Source organism: Aptenodytes forsteri, unplaced genomic scaffold (assembly GCF_000699145.1).
Source record: "Aptenodytes forsteri isolate BGI_AS27 unplaced genomic scaffold, ASM69914v1 Scaffold251, whole genome shotgun sequence".
Lineage (NCBI taxonomy): Eukaryota > Metazoa > Chordata > Aves > Sphenisciformes > Spheniscidae > Aptenodytes > Aptenodytes forsteri.
Genome location: NW_008794082.1, coordinates 1,035,262 through 1,056,141, shown reverse-complemented (window position 1 = coordinate 1,056,141; position 20,880 = coordinate 1,035,262). Strand labels below are relative to the sequence as shown.

The 20,880-nt window shown below is 39.9% G+C and overlaps 1 protein-coding gene across 1 annotated transcript in view; it reads left to right on the top strand.

Moving 5' to 3' along the window:
* Positions 1 to 16,361, top strand: part of ALCAM (activated leukocyte cell adhesion molecule) — a 39,551-nt gene extending 23,190 nt beyond the window's left edge. The window contains exons 9-15 of the mRNA XM_009272829.1: positions 658 to 793; positions 869 to 1,002; positions 2,476 to 2,608; positions 3,559 to 3,597; positions 3,899 to 4,016; positions 12,919 to 13,033; positions 14,756 to 16,361. Coding sequence (XP_009271104.1) covers positions 658 to 793; positions 869 to 1,002; positions 2,476 to 2,608; positions 3,559 to 3,597; positions 3,899 to 4,016; positions 12,919 to 13,006 — 648 coding nt within the window. The 3' untranslated portion in view covers positions 13,007 to 13,033; positions 14,756 to 16,361. The remainder of the gene's footprint in view (positions 1 to 657; positions 794 to 868; positions 1,003 to 2,475; positions 2,609 to 3,558; positions 3,598 to 3,898; positions 4,017 to 12,918; positions 13,034 to 14,755) is intronic.
* The last annotated feature ends 4,519 nt before the right edge of the window (positions 16,362 to 20,880 follow it).

Here is a 20,880-nt window from a genome sequence, read left to right as displayed (position 1 = left end):
AGCTTTTTTGAAATGGTCTATACAAGGCCCTCTGAGAATCGGATCCCTCTAAGAAGGAAAGCCCATTTGGAGGAATTGGGTTCATTAATCATTTTTTCAGAGGCAAGCTTGGTCATGGGTCCAATAAACATAATAAAAGGGCGAGGCAGGTTGAGAGATCGGATGTTAGCATCTGGTGTTCAGTGGCTGGTGAAAAAGGTAGCTATCATAGCTCGTGGGTTTAAATTAAACCTATACTTCTGGAAAGTAAAAATAATGATACCTGGTGGTTGTTTAGTAGCGTATGTTGGTCTCATAAGCCTGGTTCCTAGAGGAGAGTTGTCTGTGTCTCAAGCAGCTTGTACCACTCGTGTTTTTGTCTAGCCCACTAGAAAAGCTCAGAACTAACAATTGATCACATCTATGCCCTTGATTTGAAAGCGAAGTTGTTCAAGAAGGAGGGAGGTGGCTTTTATAAACCTCCAGTAGTTTCCACTCTTCATGCTGTTATGTTGCTGTCGGCTATTCAAATGTGGTTATTAATGGGGGAACACTTTAAGAGTGAGGCTCTAATCTACCAAAGCATGTGAAAAATTCTGTTGATAGTAGTCACATTTGTAATTTAGAGGTTAATGTATTCTGAGTTAGAATTCAGAGATTAACTCCTTACTTTATCAGGACAATACCAGAATGCAAACAAGTCCATCATTTTCAAGTCTGCAGTATCAAGATGCTGGAAACTACATCTGCGAAACTACTCTACAGGAGGTTGAAGGGTTAAAGAAAAGAAAGACACTTAAACTTATTGTGGAAGGTAAGGGAGCAGATAGCTATGATTATTAATTGTCCTTTTCAAACAAAATGGTTAACTGTAATATTGTTCTTGTAGGAAAACCTCAAATCAAAATGACAAAGAAAACCAACACAAATAAAATGTCTAAAACAATTATCTGCCATGTGGAAGGTTTCCCCAAACCAGCAGTGCAATGGACAGTTACCGGTAGTGGAAGCATCATAAATAAAGCAAGTATCTTCTTATTACTTTATTCACCAAAAGATAGTGCATAGGAGATGCGATTTAAAGTCAAGGAACATTTTCCAGGCAGTGAGATTGAAGAAACTAAGTCTATTTCATTTATCTAAGAGAAGGTTAAGTGGTAGCTGTAGCTACATGGTACTTACATGGATGATTTCTGATGATAAAGGTCTTTTTGAATAGAGCAGGTAGAGGCACAGAAGATCCACTGGCTACAAGACGAAGCTGGAAGGAAGAAGAAAAGGTTACAAATGAAATATGCATTTTTAAGTGAGGGCACTTAGTCATTTTATCTGGGTAATGTGGTGATTTTGCCATTGCATAAAGAATTTACAAATAATGATGGAACTATAGAACTTACATTAGAAAGCAAATGGGTACTTGATGTAGGCATTAACTGGGTGAAATGTAATGAAATGTGGCAAGTACGAGTCAGAAAATACAGTCAATATAGTTCCTTATGGGCTTTGCGGTTTTTGTCCTAATTTTTATAGTTGTTTTTGTGTGGTTATACTTGTTGTTTCTCACTGGAAACAGAACCGTAATGCAGTCATCCTGGGGGAGAAATAAGGAGTACCCATACGCAGCAGGAAGAATATCTGGAAAATAAGCAAACTGAAGTATTTTCATATTGATTACCAAATCACATGCAAAGCACTGCCACATTTTGCCTTAGCAGGAAAAATAAATGAGACATTTATACAAGCAGTCAGAGGCTGCAGGTACAATGCACAGTGCTCCTGTAGATTTCATTACTCCATTAGGTTTTGCTTTAGTCCCACAGAAATTATGTATAGCTGTCAAAATTTGTCCATTTACTTGAAGTTATGGGGCAGGAATTGTCTTGAAGCTATGTAAATGATTGAAAAGAATTTTCTCTGGACATTGTAGTAATCTAAGAATGATGTACAGCAAATTTAAGGAACAACTTCACTCACAGTACAGATACTGCAGATACTACTAAATACATGTATCTTGGCAAAATAATGCTTAGTGTGGAAACAACTTGGAATGTCAGAAAGTGGAAAACGTACAGTGATTATTTTCCTTATAAAGACATAAATGAAAAACAGCAAGAAAGAAATGAAAACTTAGAAGTTTGGTTTTGGGTTTTCTATAAGAATTTTGTCACTTGGAATATTTTTTAAATAGTCAAAAGAAACAATAGCAAATACAAGATGTGGTGAACTTTCTCCAAAATGCCTCTTCATCAGTGGTCTTACAGTGCACACTACACCAAATGTAACTATAACTGGATATCTTGGCCAAAGTGTTTTCTGCAAATATTCACGTTACCATTTAATAAAATAATGCATTATTTCTATTGTTACTGTTTGGTAAACTGAAATATTAGTTGAAAGTTATTTTCCTCTGAACACTTTCAATGTGTAATACAGGTAATGCATGTGTTGTTCTTTGCGTTTTTCAAGGATACTAATCTTCATTTTTTACCTTTTCAGACAGAGGAAACCAAATATGTTAATGGAAAATTTTCCAGTAAAATTGTAATTGCTCCTGAGGAAAATGTGACTTTAACTTGCATTGCAGAAAATCAGCTAGAAAGGACTGTGACCTCCCTGAACGTCTCTGCTAGTGAGTGTTTTCTAAAGACCATTTCCTTAAAGCTGTAGTTTCACATAAAGTACCCACACTTCACGCTCATATGAGGAGTAGGTCTGCATAGTAATGTTGATACTAAGATATTTAACCTTTTTGGTTTAAGTCAAGCAATTGTCAATCCAGTCTGGATCAGTAGTACATAAAATTTATTGATAGCTTTCTGGATGAAGTCACTTAGTCTTCATGATTTTCTTGGCTAGCTGTCTCATGTATGCAATCTATTATTTACTTTTGGAAATAATATTACAAAATAATATTACAACATAATAGTACAAAAATATTGCAAAATAAGACATTATTTACGAAGGCAAAACTCTTTATTTGTTACTAAATTAACATAATCTTTTAGTCCCCAAATTCCAGTTTATTATTACTGGTATGACTTGATTCAGAACAGAAATCAGCCATACTGGGCTTAAATCAAATGTCACTTTTCAATGATGAAAGGTGGTGAGAAGCTACAGTTTGTGGAAGGGTAGCACAGAAAATAAGACATTATTTACGAAGGCAAAACTCTTTATTTGTTACTAAATTAACATAATCTTTTAGTCCCCAAATTCCAGTTTATTATTACTGGTATGACTTGATTCAGAACAGAAATCAGCCATACTGGGCTTAAATCAAATGTCACTTTTCAATGATGAAAGGTGGTGAGAAGCTACAGTTTGTGGAAGGGAAGCACAGAAATACTCAGTCAGAAATATTTCTGAGATTAGTATTACAGGTTTTGAATGAGATTCTTCAATTGGATATATTATAGTTACAAAGGAAAGACTTCTGCTTAAAGATAAGGTTAATTACCTTGTTGTTTGGCAAACACTGCATTAAGTTTCAGTGTTTCTGTCATTGCTGTAAATAGGCAATTAAAGGTGATGTTCAGGTATACCACATTTTGTCTTTAATTTTATCAATTTTCATTTCAGTAAGTATTCCAGAATACGATGAGCCAGAGGATAGAAATGGTACGTATGGCTTTCTGTCTCCACAACCCTTTCTGTTGATTGTCTCAGTTCCAGACCTATATAGTGTCACTGAACAATTTCCACAGTCCCTCAGTGTTGGACTTGATTTGAAATAGCTAGTGCCATGATTGGCTAAGAATCTGAACTTCTTGAAGCTTTAAATGTGGTTTTAAGAACAATGCCTACTTTTTTTTAAAATTTTTACTTTCTGACCCCTTGTTTCTGATGGAAATTCTTTAGAAATGGTGTAATGCTTTACTTTATCATAGGTCCTCTCATTAACTTTTGTTCTTTGCTTCAGATGACAATAGCGAAAAGGTTAATGACCAGGCAAAGCTAATAGTGGGGATTGTAGTCGGTCTTCTGCTGGCTGCACTGGTTGCAGGTGTTGTCTACTGGCTCTATGTGAAGAAATCAAAGTAAGAATTTATGGAAAACCTTATACTAAATTGAAAAAAAAAAATTCATAAGCAGAAATGTATGTTTACCTGTTTTCCTTCCTGCAGCATTCCAGTAATCTGAGTGGGGAAAAGTTGTTACAATAGGTGCATTTAATAGAGAAAGGAAACCTGGTACCTCTGATCAGCTTGTGCTAATGCTTAACAGGACACATCTCCTGGAAGTGGGACTCCAAGACCTTTCATAGATCATCACCTGTAATGAGGTCCTGTTTCCTGACAGCCAAGTCTGTGCTGATTCTTGCATTTACATATAGTACCTGCTACTTAATTGTGGGATGTTACCTCTGTGTGGCTTTACTGGTACTAGAAACCTGTCTTCTAAGTTAGGTAGCTTGTTTGCTTTAAAGATGGAATACGTTACAGAGTAAGTCTAACCCATCTCAGGGAGAAGAGAGATCCTTAATTCATCTGTTCATATATACTTCGAGATCTCTTAAGTAAAATTGGTAAAGGTAGACCTTGTGTTGCTGAAAAACTAGAAGCTATCATCCAAATCAATACTTTTTAGCCATCCTAGGCATAGTACAGGATTTGCCAGTGAGTCCTGCTTGCTTTCAAGTTTCTTTATTATCACACAGGCTCACTTTAGAAAATAAACTGGATGATCTCAAACAGTAACCATGTTTCTCCATCCTTTTAAAGATGGCCATGACTGTATGCCATTTGGCCTTATCCGCATACATTTGTCTCCAGGGAGAACTGAGGGCAGGCTTGCTCTCTGAAGGGTTCCTTACAGCTGCTTCTTAACAGGGAAGATTAAGGTAGTTGTGCACAACATGCACAAATCAGTACAGATATAGAAGCAATCTTAAAGTTCAGTTGTTCTTCCTATGACCTTTCATTAAAATTAGGTCAAATGAGATCTAAAACATACCAGTGGGATTTTACTATGAACAAATGTGTTTTCATTGATGTGAAAGTACAACAAGGAATTCTCCATCTGCTTGCAAATACTCTTTTTTGAATAATACGTAAGGATTTTACTCCAGCCATAACTGAGCAGGTTTTGGAAATTTTTCAAACAAAGAATTGCTATAAATTACCCAAGCACAGAACCACATTCAGATATTATACAGGAATAAAAAAATATTTTTTGCAAAGCTTACGCTTCTTTTGGTAGAAATTAAAAAGTACTAATAACGTTGAGCTCCTCCTCCCACACTTTGCTCCTAGTGTAATAATGTCTAGGATAGTTTTCTTTTGCCTTTCCTTTTGAATGTGAGAATGTGGAATCATGAAACTGTGATTCACTGGTTTGGGTTTTTTTGGAAGAGGTGGTTTGGGTATAAAGAGGGCAGAGAAGGTGACGTATCTTTTTTTGTACCATTATGTAGTGTGGGGAGAGCTAACAAGAATCTCAGAATGTAGCATGTCCTTTGCTGAGATGAGTTTATGACTTAAGATAACTTTTTCAGCTTCAAAGATAGGATACAGCATGTTCTAAATGGACAACACTACTTTTCCTCGTGCTCAACTTCTCTTCTACAAGCTTAGAGTAAAAATTAGAGCTAGAATTGATTAGGCAGGTTCACTGGGAACAAAATAAAAATCCCTTTATAGTTAAATAATAGTCTTCATATTTGATACATGGTTGCTGGCTTCTGAAACCCTTAATTGATGTGTCGTCACTGACAATTGCCTGTTCTCAGCATATATTTAATTTGATCTGTTGTTATTCTCCCTGCTTTCTGCACACCATACTTGCAAGAGCAAGCAGAGTGTCAGTACCTATTCTGACAAAGTTTTCAGCACGAATTCTTGCCTAGAAATCAAAGTAGACCTTGCAAAAAGCACGTTACACCTTTAGACACAACGTGTGTCTAATCACAACCCCTCCATCTCCATACAGGCCAACAGTGTTAGTAGTTATTTTTTGAACCCACCCTTGAACAGTAACTCACCTAATCTCTATCCCCAAAGTGACGCCAAAGGAAAGTCTGAGAAGGCAGCAGCACAGAACTTTCCAAGTCTGCCGAGGCAAGAAAAACATTACTTTCTTTTCATTATTGGTGTTGTGGTTTGTATAATCTTCTATTGTCTTGTCATCCGCACTAAGTAGGAATTATACTTGTAGCCTTGGAATATATTCACAATAAATCACTTATATAGTTATTCACTGCCTCAGCACCACTTGATGCAAAAGCTGATTATTGCCACATATTCTTTTCACTATGAATATTATCCCATAAATCAGGGACTCATCTGTATTCCACATCCTGCTACCAGCCCCCTCTTGAATAAAGAGTTGAGGCTACCTACCCCAGCATGCTATGTTTCTCCTTCATCTGAGCAGAAGGCCAAAGACTTGTTTTCTACAGATTTCTCCTTTTTCCAAAAAGGGTATTTTAAACTAATTTGCACCGAACAGAATATAACTTAGCACTTCAGAATCTTTCTAAAATTTTTGTGTCAGACCTCAGTCAAGTGATTCTAGGATACCCATCTTCAGTAAATCCTTCACATATGGCATTTTCACCTTGTCAGAAACAGCCAAATTAAAGGTTTAGAAAGAAAATAATGCACCCGGCACCCTGTATCTCTGTTCTCTAGGCATGGAAGTTTTGCGTGTGGATTGGATCTTTGTCCCATTTTTGCTCCTCGGGTTTGGAGGTGCACAAATCTCAAGTCACATAAGGCTAGATCAAGGTTAAAGTGATTTAAAATGCAGTGAGTGAAAATTCAGCTGGGCAAATTGAAGCACAGCAGCAGTCTTAAGATTGCTCATACTCAGAGCACACCAAACTCTTGAAACTCTTCTTAGGTCAGAGTAATCAAGAATGTTACTAGTGTCTCTGAAACTGAACACTGGAAGCATAACAATTCTGCTTTTCTGATACTTTATTGGAAACTAGTGTATGAATCCAAATGTGGCAGGCCAAATACGTAGGAAACTTGCTGTATGTTTTGAACAAGACTCAGCATTTGTATTGGTTTTCGTGCAATTCCATTCCAGAGAAAAGACAGTTACAAACATCTCTGAAAGCGTCAGTTCATGTCACAAAACTTCTATAAAAGTGGCACAAATTAAAAAATGGCCACTCGTTTCTTGATGACTGGAATATTTTTCTGATATCTCCGCCTTTTTTCCTACTGATGGACATTGAAAATAATTAGTGGAAGGCAAGATTGGGGTAAATAGAAAGAGGTTGCAAATAATCCAGATTTGGATGTGTAAGACTCTTAGCTCCTAGAAAATATTTTGCAAAAGTGCAGCTGAGTGTCTAACATGCCTTTCAAAAGTAATGCAAACTTTAATGAAATTTGTGGCTCTTGCTTCAGCATCCAGAACTACACCTACGAGTATTCTCTTACCTGTCATTATCACAGGCTTGGGTAACAAGAACAAAAGAGCACTGCAGATTTTTTTTTCCTTAAACAGTATTGAGGGTGAGGCTTAGACTTGTGAGATTAAAAGAAATCAAGAATTAAAACCCAACAACAATTTTTGAGTCATCTATATGCAGTCTATATTTACTTTACAGCAGGCAAAACAATTGAGGCAGAAAATGGTCTTTAGATACTGTTCAAAGCATTGTTTTTAATATAAACAAAATCCATGAAAATAACGGCCTCTCAGCACACACACACTCTCCAAAGAAAACTATAAACCTCACTTTGGTACTACTTACACAGAGATTTTGATTAGGATTCCCTGAGGATAATTATGTTCCTGAAGAGCAGGCATAGATAAATGTAAAATATGAGTCATAATTTTAGCAAGAGCTCAGAATGATCCATGTTTTACAAATTAATTTAAAAAAAAAAAACAAACACGAGAGACATAAGTAAACTCATATTCATACAACCCACTTCTCATTCTTCAGAACAATATGGCCAGAGCATGCTAAGGTGTGGGCTTTGTTTGTGGAGCTGTAGATAATGTTAAAGTGTGTGAGATGGCCTGGGCAAAGTGGGCTGTCTTGCCCTTTTTAGCAAATCCTCTGGAATATTTCCATCCATCTGGACTGTATTGCCCAGCTGCTCAGATATCACCAGGAAGTCGCTCTTGAGTTGCAAGCGGAGCAAGCTTGACAGTAGAATCATAGAATAGTTTGGGTTGGAAGGGACCTCTAAAGGTCATCTAGTCTAACCCCCCTGCTGTGGGCAGGGACATCTTCAACTAGATCGGCTTGCTCAGAGCCCCATCGAACCTGACCTGGAATGTTTCCAGGGATGGGGCATTCACCACCTCTCTGGGAAACCTGTGCCAGTGCTTCACCACCCTCAGTGCAAAAAAATTCTTCCTTATATCTAGTCTGTATCTACCCCCCTTTAGTTTAAAGCCATTCCCCCTTGTCCTGTCGCAACAGGCCCTGCTAAGAAGTCTGCCGCCATCTTTTTTATAAGCCCCCTTTAAGTACGGATAGGCTGCAATAAGGTCTCCCCGAAGCCTTCTCTTCTCTAGGCTGAACAACCCCAACTCTCTCAGCCTTTCTTCATAGGAGAGGTGTTCCATCCCCCTGATCATTTTCGTGGCCCTCCTCTGGACCCACTCCAACAGGTCCGTGTCTTTCTTATGCTGAGGGCTCCAGAGCTGGATGCAGTACTCCAGGTGGGGTCTCACCAGAGCAGAGTAGAGGGGAACAGTCATAGAATCATTAAGGTTGGAAAAGACCTCTAAGATCATCGAGTCCAACCGTCAACCCAACACCACCATGCCCACTAAACCATGTCCCTAAGTGCTGCATCTACTCGTCTTTTAAATACTTCCAGGGATGGGGACTCCACCACTTCCCTGGGCAGCCTGTTCCAATGTTTAACCACTCTTTCAGTAAAGACATTTTTCCTCATGTCCAATCTAAACCTCCCCTGGAGCAACTTGAGGCCATTTCCTCTCGTCCTATTGCTTGTTACTTGGGAGAAGAGACCAACACCCCCCTCGCTACAACCTCCTTTCAGTCAGTTGTAAAGCGCGATGAGGTCTCCCCTGAGCCTCCTTTTCTCCAGGCTAAACAACCCCAGTTCCCTCAGCCGCTCCTCATAAGACTTGTTCTCCAGATCCCTCACCAGCCTCGTTGCCCTTCTCTGGACACGCTCCAGCACCTCGACGTCCTTCTTGTAGTGAGGGGCCCAAAACTGAACACAGTATTCGAGGTGCGGCCTCACCAGAGCCGAGTACAGGGGCACGATCACTTCCCTACTCCTGCTGGCCACACGATTTCTGATACAGGCCAGGATGCCATTGGCCTTCTTGGCCGCCTGGGCACACTGCTGGCTCATGTTCAGCCAGCTGTCGACCAGCACCCCCACGTCCTTTTCTGCCAGGCAGCTTTCCAGCCACTCTTCCCCAAGCCTGTAACATTGCATGGGGTTGTTGTGGCCAAAGTGCAGGACCCAGCACTTGTCCTTGTTGAACCTCATACAATTGGCCTCGGCCCATCGATCCAGCCTGTCCAGGTCCCTCTGCAGAGCCTTCCTACCCTCGAGCAGATCAACACTCCCGCCCAACTTGGTGTCATCTGCAACCTTACTGAGGGAGCACTTGATCCCCTCATCCAGATCATTGATGAAGTTATTGACCAAGACCAGCCCCAAAACCGAGCCCTGGGGAACACCGCTCGTGACCGGCTGCCAACTGGATTGAACTCCATTCACCACAACTCTCTGGGCCCAGCCATCCAGCCAGTTTTTGACCCAGCACAGAGTACACCTGTCTAAGCCGTGAGCCGCCAGCTTCTCTAGGAGAATGCTGTGGGACACGGTGTCAAAGGCCTTACTGAAGTCGAGGTAGACCACATCCACAGCCTTTCCCTCATCCACTAGGCGGGTCACCTGGTCAAAGAAGGAGATCAGGTTGGTCAAGCAGGACCTGCCTCTCATGAACCCGTGCTGGCTGGGCCTGATCCCCTGGTTGTCCCGCTCATGCCTTGTGAGCGCCCTAAAGATGAACCGCTCCATAATCTTCCCCGGCACCGAGGTCAGGCTGACAGGCCTGTAGTTCCCCGGATCCTCCTTCCGGCCCTTCTTGTAGATGGGCATCACATTGGCAATAGTTAATGCACAAAAAAAAGTAAGGAACAACTGTTGTTGAATGTTAAGCTGGCAAAGGACCATTTGTCCTGTGCCTCAAGTCACCTCAGGAAGCGATGGAAACCATGTTTTGAGCCATTTCTCTGTTACAAACCCAGGCCATGTCTGTCGAGCCCTGAGGATTGGTGCCATGCCAGGGTCGCCTGTTCCTCTGCCAATGGATCACACTGCTGCAACTCAGTGCAAAATTACTCTTGTCTCTTAATAACACTATTTAGATGGCACTAAAAAAGGCAGCAGCATTGCTTGTGCTGAGTTGGTGATCTGCCTAGATATTAGTATTTGGGGAACACAAAAAAAAAAGTCAGCAATATCACCGAACCCAGAATTAAACTGCTGTATTTCAGTCTCAGGCACTGAGAATCTAAATCCATCTGATTGTCAGACATGAAAAACTGCTGCTGCTCTCATTTCAAGCAAGTGTTATATACCATCCTCCAAGAGAGTTCTGGATTGCCTGCCTTTTAAATATCCCATTTTCACCCATTTTGGCTTTAGGAAAACAGAGGTGACATTTACTGAGGGGAACAGTTTCATTGAATGCAGAACTCAAGTAGAACACTTTAAAAATCAAAACCTGATCGCATTGCAGAACCTCCCGGATTTAGTCATGGAACAATTTTAACCTAATCAAAGACCAGTAATGCTAGTTACAGTTCCCTCCGCTGTTAAGTGTCAGGTCATGTGAAATCGAGTCTGCTTTGGGCGCTGTAAAACTCTTGATAAGAGGCCAAAACCAAAAGGATCACACTGAGCCATGCCAATAGTCTATCCAGTCCACTCTCTTGTCGCCAAGAGCGGACATACATAAGCGGTTACATGAGGGCAGATGTGCATGATACTGCTTTCTCACCTCCAACTCATTTCAGCTCAGGTAATTGCCTGAGTCCAGATTCTTTCAGCTTTTCATCTCTTTCCCTACTGTCTCCAATTTTGTAAGGCTTAGTTATAGAAAGACTCATTAGCCACATGACAAGCCAAATCCTGTGCTCTAGCTAAAACAAACATTTTTTTAATTTTTAAGGGATTTGTTTGTTTGAGGGTTTGTTTCTTTTTTACTAGGCTTAAAGAGATTTGTGAAAGGTTATTAAGATCACAGAACGTCAGTCTCTACCAAAGCATTGAATATTCTTCTTCGTTGCATCTTACATCCTTTCCTTCTGTGCACATCACGTGTTTCAGGTTTTGAATGCCAGAAGAAAGTAAAAAGTTACTGCACAACAGAAATTTACCACTGTAGAACAAGTTATTTGTGATACAATCTCAGCATTTTAAAAATTAAATTTGCCTGCGATAAGCAGAAGTTTGGATCTTTGCAGTAAGTGGGTTTTCAGCACAGACACCTTGCTGTCAGCCACACAAACATAACAGAGGCACTCTAAAACCAATAGTAAAAGGCAAGTGCAGCTCTGAAGCATTAAAACTTACAGCCACTCGGGAAAGAACCTACTCTAAAACCAAAAAGATTACATTCAGTGTGATCGGTGGGATTTGGGCCCAGAATCCCATGGCCCCGGCACTCCAGCTCACACGCTGCTCCCCGGCCCAGAGAGCAGCATTTCAGCAGCACGCCCAGAGGCGCTGAGGGTGAGGTGCGTTTGCACCCCGTCAGAAGCTCTTCTGAGACGAGCTAAACTGTATTCTGTTAGCAGTACCGTTCAAGGCCACTGCAACACAGGGCACACACAGTGCTTAGAGCCACTGCTAGCGGCCTTTGCTCAGATGGAGGATGTGCACAGAAACACTCCACTAGCAGATACTCAGACCGGCGGTTTTGGGAGGTGCATACCTGCATGGTGTCAGCGTGACATGTCACACTATCTTGCTAACCTGTGTCTTCATTGTATTTTTGCAAGTCGGTATCACTATGGGTCTTTACCCTGAAGCAAGGGTGAGCATATGCATGAATCTGTCACAACAGATGTTATTTTTCTGTAGGGGAAACCAATTATCCATAGAGAAAATGCGTATACAATAATCTGCTTTGACACAAGGGATTTACTTTGTCCCACTCAAACGTATTTGCCCATTTACATTTTAAAAATTGCGGCCTTCAAAATGTTATCGCAGCACTGCAGGAATCTTTCACCTTGGCAGACAGCGAGGCTTCTCACACATTAAATGAATGGCTTAGTGGTTTTATTGTGCTAAGCTAAACTAAGCACTTAACTCATTAATTCATCTCCACTACTTGCAGTAAGGAAGACCTGCTATTTTAAATGAGGCATACCTCTGTTTTTTTCCACTCAAACATTTACACAATCTCTTCTTTACCCAAAGCTTGTCACTCATAGCCAGCACAGACCTGGAAGCCAGAGCGGGCTTTTTCAGTGTTGTCGGAATTTTCATTAATTTCTTCACAGTTAAAGAGCTTCCATTTTGGCACGGGCTCTGAAAATCAATTACTACAAGTACACAAAAGATTGCTACGTTGATCAAGGCATCTTAGCCACACTTGTAATGTTTTAGTATGCCTTAAAGCAAACTCTTGTTTACTGAAACAAGCTACACAATTAATTTGTCAAGAAACATGGATCTGCACAACTGGTTTAACCTTACTAAATGTCTCCTAGCTCAGAATGATTCTGAATTCCTCAAGAAGTAAAACACACGTACACCGCCCCACTGCAACACTTCCTGCGGTACGAACTCCAGTGGGGGACCTGGTGCTATTGGTCTACTTACAGACATATGCAAGCCTATTGCTCTGCTCAGACCAGAACTGTAGGGATTTCATGTATTACTTAGAGGGGAGGAGGCAGTGTTGTTAATGTGAGGACGGAACAAAACGCTGTAGACATGTAAAAATGACCTTAATTTTTCATTATAGGACGGCGTCAAAACATGTAGACAAAGATCTTGGAAATATAGAAGAAAACAAAAAACTAGAAGAAAACAATCATAAATCTGAAACTTAAGAGACAAAATGTCAGCCATCATTCCAGGTAAGTGCTTCGTATTGCAGCGTTTAACATCTCCCTGTCCACCATTTCTCTCTACTGATCCGTGTCTAGTGGTCACAGTGGTAGTGTGGAGTCTGTCGCTCACTCAGAGGTTAGGCAGTGGAGTGATTTTGAGTGGTGTAGTATTAGGACAGACAGACTCAAGTCCCTGGCCGGTTAAGAATTCATACCTGCATACGCACATATTAAAGAAGCCTGACATTTAGACATAACTTAGTACTTGGCTTTATTTTAATCCACATACTTGGGGAAATGAAAATACAAATTTGTATAATATATCACTGTGGTGTATGTGTGTGTGTGTATGTATATGAAGAGTATGTTTAGGTATAGTTTAGAAGGTTTTGAGTTATGACTTGAAATGTTCACAGGAACCTTCTTCCCTTCCTGGAACCAACAGTTTCTAAGTCCTCGGTCAGCTTTATTCATCATCACTGCAAGAGGCATGAAACTTTCCTTAGAAGAAAATCATTCTTTTACTCAAGATTTCCCATACTCGTACTATTAACGATTTTATCCTGGAAAGAGACACTGTATATTAAGTTAGTAACAATGCAACAGGTATGAAAGTTTCCCCAACTGGCATCTGTAGAAAATAAACTGTATACCAATAATTAGGTAGACGCCGAAGTTCTGTTAGGAATTACAGGAGCATTGCAGAGCACCAACAGCACCACACACTGTTCACATATATATACACCGCTGCTGCATACACGTGTGCCACTGCTGCATCTCTCCCCTTAGTACCCAAGGTAGGGGTTTAGACTATTTTTCTGACCGACTGAGGCCATTTTAAATTAACACTGTGGTAGCACAACAGTGTGGAAACCAGCTAACCATATTGAGGTTTCTGGAGTTAGTCATCAACTGTTCTTAAAAATGAGAGTAGTAAGTGTTCAGTGGTGGTGCGTTGTGAGTGGAATTATCACATTTCATATTTAGATGAAACAAGTTTCTTATTTAAATAAGGACAGCTCTCCTTATTAATAATTTCAATATGTTAGTATTGTCTGAAATTTCAAAGTATGAGGCGCTATTTTTGCACTAAATATTCAGAATTCACTAAGTAGAATGATTATATAGTATATAAAGAGATGGAGCACTGCTGTATGCACTTTGCTAGCAATATTGCTGTTTTCCTAGTTTGAAAGAGGGAATTGGGAATACCAGAATTATGCCCTATGAACGATTTAAAAGTGGAAAATAAATTTGGATCTTGAAAAAGTTGCAGTGTAAATACCCAGCATTTCTGCTGCAATACTATGGGAAAATTCTGTAATCCTGCTCGGTTAGGTCTTGGTCTGTATTTTTTTTCTGAACCCGGTACCTTCTGCAACATTGCAATATTGAGGCGATTAGATGGAGCTGAAGTTAGCTGAGGGTATTTGTTGAACGCAGGAGTTCAAACAACATTGTGTGCCTTCAGTGCAATCTTTTACTCCCGTTATTTTATTTCTTCAGATCAGTAGATGTGCATAACGGAAAGCTTATCCATAAATCCATTACTTAGCAGATAAACTTACTGGATTTACCAGGAACAATATTGCAACAGCTATTCTTATCATGAAAGCAAACATTCTCATCATCGAACGGCAGAAGAAAGTACTATTCATGTAGCTGTTTACTAGAAGGTTAGATACTGAGTAGTTATTTTGGTTAACATACTTAAAAATGTTTAACCGGCTGTATCTTTCATATTTTCAGAGAATACATATAGACCAATTGAAGCATGAACGTGGATTGTATTTAAACACATACAAAGAAGTGACAGCTATTCATGGTTCAAGTATTAAACAGATCATACTACCAAGTTTTCAAAGGATTTTAGACACAATTATCTCAAGCTAAAGAAAAAACCACAAACTAATTTTGGCAACAGCCATGGTAATAGGTCACCATGTTGTGTTCTGTTTGAAATATTTTTTTGTAAATGTCTGCACTGAAGATTTCTTTTTGTTTGCCTTTATGTAAATTTTTTACGTAGCTATTTTTATACACTGTAAGGCTTTGTTCTGGGAGTTGCTGTTAATCTGATGTATAGTGTAATGGTTTTATTTCAGTTGTTTTTATGACACCCTTTGAGCAGGTACATGTCTAATTCTGATTGTTATCAGTGAAGCCTCTGCTTTGTAGCAAGTACCTAGAGCGTAAGCTTGTCTTAAAGGAAAACGTCAAGCTCCTTTTTCATTCTTTGAAATCACAGTAAAAAGGAAGGGTGACAGCTGCGACAAGAATAATTGTTAATAAAAGTGAACATTTAAAAAACCATGCAAAGCTAAGCAGCCAGAAAAGGGAATAAAGAGTTTCCACGGAGAAGGCTGGGTATTGAGCAAGGAACACAATGAAAAATTCCTAGCCTACGTACAGACGGTGGTTAATAATCCTTTTCTTCGAGAGCAAGACACACATTGTATTGATACGTTATCAGTCGTCTTTCATGTTAGAATTAGGATAAGGAACTGGAATTCTGGATTAATTTTGATTCCTTTATGTTATCCGCTGCCTTAAAGTACTGTATTTTTCTTCATTTCAAAAAGATACCAGTCAGAATTGGAAACTTTTTTTAAAAAGTGGTCATGTCAAAGCTGCATTTTTTTTCCCCACAAAAATAGAATATATATATATATTTTTTGTGTGTTTTTGTTAACTATGCTACAGATATTGAATGCACCTTGAGATAATTTTAGTGTTTTTAACTGGTACCTAATTTATCAAACAGTACATATAATTGTAACAATGAAATGTCTATGTATCTTTAGTTACATTCAAGTTTGTAACTTTATAAATTTGTTTTATGCTTGAGGGAATTTTTAGAATGGTACTGATGAGAAAACATTGTAGGGTAAATGGCCAATAGAAAGCTGTACTTACGGGAGAGAAGCTTCCTCTTAGGCGGAAGGTTAGTTTCTGGAAGAAAGTAGCAGGCAGCTTTGATGGAGAGGAACGGTAGAGTAAGCAGAACATCAGGTTTCCATTGACAAAGATCCAGGGACAAAGTAAGTTAGTTTTTATAGTTTGGTAGGCAAAAATAAATAAATAAATATATAAAAAGAAAAAGATGGACGTTAGGAAATGTATTTTGCCACTTTTGCATTATTTAGGGGGAAGAAAACACTGTTACTTGTAAATTTGTAAAATGTTAAATGTCTGGGCAGTAGTGACTGATGTCTTAATAAAAGCTTCCTGTAGTGCATTGGCATGGATTAAATACATAAGATGTCCTATAAACTCTATGCTGTATAAAATATTAGAGGGAAATCCTGTTACATGCCTCTAAACTTTGATTTGTTACTGTTTTATTTGGCAAAAAGAAAAAAATTATGATCTTGGTCCATATTTAAACCAAAGTAAAATGGGGGAAAAACCAAAGTAATTTGTTTTGCATGGCTAAGCCATTCTGTTATCTCTGTAAATATTGTGATTTTTTTCTTTTTAGAATTTTGTTAAAAAAATTCTAAAATTTTTAAACACCTGTTTTTCCAAAATAAAACGTGAACACACAAGAAAGTTACTTTATATACAAATATATCTTTTTCTTTTGGTGCGAGAACACTGCCAAGGGATACACATTTTTTAAAAAAAACCCGCAGTGGGCGTGACTCTAAACAGGAAAAGTTGGAACAGAGTCCTGTGACGGAGTGTGCAAACATCACCTGTCTGTCTTTATAACACTACAAATAGTTCTTAAATACAGAGAAGAAACCTCCAAAGATCATAAGGGAAAGCATAGGGAAGGGCTGAAAATGTTCATACCGCTGTCTGGGGAATACGGGGGAGGGGAGAGGAGAGGAGAAGAAAAAGAATCCTTCAACCTCCACAGCTACGAAAAAAGGAATAAAAGCAGCTCCTCGCCTTTTGGGATTCTGCTAGATCTCCTATGCACTTTAAATCGTCAGTCCTAGGAGCTGGGTTTTTCACTGCTCCGAGTTCACTATCGGCACGTTTCAAGAACCAAGAGTGCAAAAGAATTGATGTTTCTATCCATGCCTAAACAACAATAAAACTGAAGTATGTCTTCACTCGCTTGTCTGCAATCTCGGTTTACAAGAACACGTATGAACACGAGGGAGGGCGCTTACCTAGAGCTCAGGCTGTTGCTGACTCTAATCCTGCAAACATGCCTCTGTCGAGTCTGGCTGGGACGAAAAGTCGCGCGAAGCCCAGGGGGGCTCGGTGTGGGTGTACGGGCCTTCTTGTGGACCGGAGGGTCAGGCCCTAGAGGGCATAAGCACTCGCGCAGAGAAAAGCACGTGCCCGGCAGGCACGTGAAACCTTCCGGAAGTTCATCGTGCAGGTCCCTACTTGTGACCTGGTTAAAAAAATACCCCAGCAATGAATCCTAGGGGGCCTGGTGAAATCTGATTTTGTACACCGCTCCGGAGTTCAGTTTACTACACACGGGAAGGAAAACAATCCCTGCTCACAAATGGTTTAAAAGCACAGCACGGGGGAGTGGGGAAGCGTTGATCCTCTTGTTTTAGGGTTGGGAGATGAGGACGGTTTGTGGTGTCCGTTCACGGCTGGACAGAAAACTGCCACTGAGCTTGGAACAAACCAACAGGTTTGTCCGCATGCTGCAAAGGCAGCATCGTGCAAAAATACCCACGGGCTTCCCAAGCAACTCTGTAGGTCCCCAGAAGCAATAATACCAGAACTATAGCTGTACTGCAGTGGATACGAGCCACTGTTAAAACACTCGCACAGAAACACGTAACAGTGCGGCCAAAAGGTGAGGCCTTCTGAAAAAAAAAACCCAACTACTTAAGGCCAACGCAACAAGAAAAGGCAAAGCATCAGGGACATTCTTGTACTGGTTCCAAGTGCTACAGAATGGCCTCCGTCCTAGGGCTTTACTGCACCTACAGCTACTGCACTGCTGGGGCTAGCAGCTGCTCAGAGCCTTAACTAGTGTTAAATGCTTACCAGACTGCTTGCCAGTAAAACAAACGATCCACACCTGATCGTCTCTGTATTATCCGTGACTTGCCAACATCAACCCAGCACTACAGATGGTTTAGGCAATATGTTACACCTTTTCCTGGACAGGGAGTTTTCATTCTGTCACGTTTTGAAATGCATATACAAGTAGGTAACTCTAAATTCTTTATTGATTATTACTTGACCATTATGAGATACTAGTATGAGTTTTATCCATATTGGTACCAGCCCATAGAGACGGACAAAGAATGAATAAATGTAAATTTGTTGTCTTTTTTTTTAAGTTAAATTTTGTCAGGGAACATCCGATACTCACCTAATATCCTCAGCTGCTGGCTGTTGCAGTTAAATTTGATTTACTTGTAGTACCACATGTAGCTTGATACCTTCCTGTTGACTTCATGTTTAGACAGCCATATGTATGTAATTATCTCAGCTAAGATTAAGCAGTGACATACGAAATGAGATCACGACCTCCTGTGTCAACCACATCTGTGCAAATGTTTCCTGGGTTTTCTTTTGACGAGAATGCATCTCCATCCAGGTGTCTGTTGCCAAGAATTGCCCAATACAGGTTTTTCCAACAAATTCCTCCTCCAGGCAGAAGAAGATGGAGGGAACGCAGGAGGCACATAACTTCTAGTTACGTGCTTCTCCTAACCCCTGAAGGGCTCCCACCCTCTTCTGGAAAAGGGTAGCATCCTCAAGCTGGCATAATTCAGTGCTGAGCAAGGCTGACTTCAGCCTTCCCTCACGGTGGTCTGCCAGAGAGGGAGGGCACGAAGGGAGGTAGACAGGTTGCAAACCAACCAACCCACCCACACACCCGCCACACACAGCCCTTAACGGGGTATGCTTCATGTGTAACGCAGCACACACGTTTAATAACGATTTGCTACATTTCAAATTATCAGAGAATCCGAAACTAAGCTTATTACTTATTATCAAATTACGTCAAAGTCAATTTTAAAAATAAGACTAACTCCATCCACCCAGCCACTCACAATTCTTTAAATGTCCTGTAATTCATACATTTTTTTCTCATTTACATGCTAAATAGAGACATTTATTCTGTTAGCAGCAAGGCATTCATTTTGATGTAGTAATGAATTTCAGCTTGAAAAGGTAAAGCCTGACAAATTATTAGGAAATTTTGTTCCTTAGTGAGAAAACAGTAATGTACCTCTCTCATCACACAGCCACCCCCCAAGTGTTTTGCCTGTTCTCATATGCCGCAGCACCTTGAGATAAATACCAGCAGTTTAACACAACTATAAACATAAAATGGTCTGTGAAACAGGAAGAAAACCAGAAACATACCCAACTCCCCATGCTTGGGCTTCTACATGTTCGTATCCACTGCTCTGGAGTCCCCTGGAGTTTCCCCATTTTGGAAAAATTGCACAAAATCTAATGCACGCTACAAAGGCTCAACTGTAATACCGTAAGAGATACCTATAGCACCAATGTGCCTAAGCCCTTTACTCTTTTTTTTGGCTAACCCTTCTCCTGTCACTCATACAACTAGAAATAATGTTACATAAATAACATTAGGAATCTTTGTACTGGAACGCCAGCACAAGTCTTATGTTTAAGGATGCGATCTTTTTTTTCCTATATTTCAGTCCATGTAGTTGTGATGCAAGGATTTACTGCGTACTACCCAGCCCTGGACTTGAGAGAGCAGAGGGGAGAAAGTAACATCCTATTGCTCTAAGAAGGAACAGATTAAATTCTATTTCAATATAGTCATTTACTTTTTCTAGGAAAAAGCAGTCCCTCTTTCAATACAAACCTACATTCAACCTCGCTCAGAAAAACCCTCTATATAATAAAGCTTATATTAAAAGAGGCCAACTACAAATCCAGAACAGGAGCGATGATTCCCTCAGCTCAAACTCGCATCATCCTAATCCTTTTTTCCCCTGAGATTCTCACCGGAGCAGTCAAGTGAACACCTGCATAGGTACATCACTGATGACAATTTGTTTTCTCCAGAGCTAGAAAGCAAATATAAATCCAGGTTGTAAGTGTTCAGTAACGTCTACACACCAGATCCGAGATTTCATTAATATTTGCATCCATCACAAGAAGAGCTAGTCTAGCATGGACAACAGAATACATTTAAAAGGAAGAACATAATTGAATCTAAATTCAGGAAATGAAATGAATTAAAGAATAAAATAAAACCTCATATAGACAAAATATTTCCACAAATTCAATTTTGGTGATGTTGATAGAAAAGCTCTCTCTGTTTCTATTACTCCAAATAAAGAAAGATCACACTCATTTCCATGAATTTAAGAAAGTAAACACACACAACAAACACAACTGGCCAAAGCGTCTGCACTTACTAAACAGAGAGAAACAGGATACGGAAATCAAGTCAGACAGACTTTCTGATAAAATTAGAATTAGCAAGATTACCAGTGTGTGGAATAAGGTAGTTTCAATTCCGTGTGCAATGTCTTTCTAGCCCCGACTTGCTGTAACCTGAAGTAATCCATTTTGCAGTGCAGTCTGGGTTTGCTGCCTGTCTTCTGCACAGTGCTGGGTTCCTAATCCAAAAATATATCGGGAACAACAGTGGAAAAGCAGAGGTTTTTCACTGAAATTTTTACACGTTATAGGCAGGGGTAAGAAGTACAAGTTTGGCAACAAAGGCCAGCAGTGGTTAGAAGCTCTTGAGAAAGTAACATTCATGGACCACCTCCTTTCACACTGCCTCTGCCTGAAAAATCAATCATTTGGTCCTTCAAAAAAGGGGTGAGGGAGAGAAGGGAAGGGTGAAATCGCTGGTAAATAGGAGCATAACTCACTAAAAGTTATCTTTAGCGGCAGCTAAGTCTTTTTCAAGTGCAAATCTTTAAAAAAAAAAAAAAAAAAAAAAG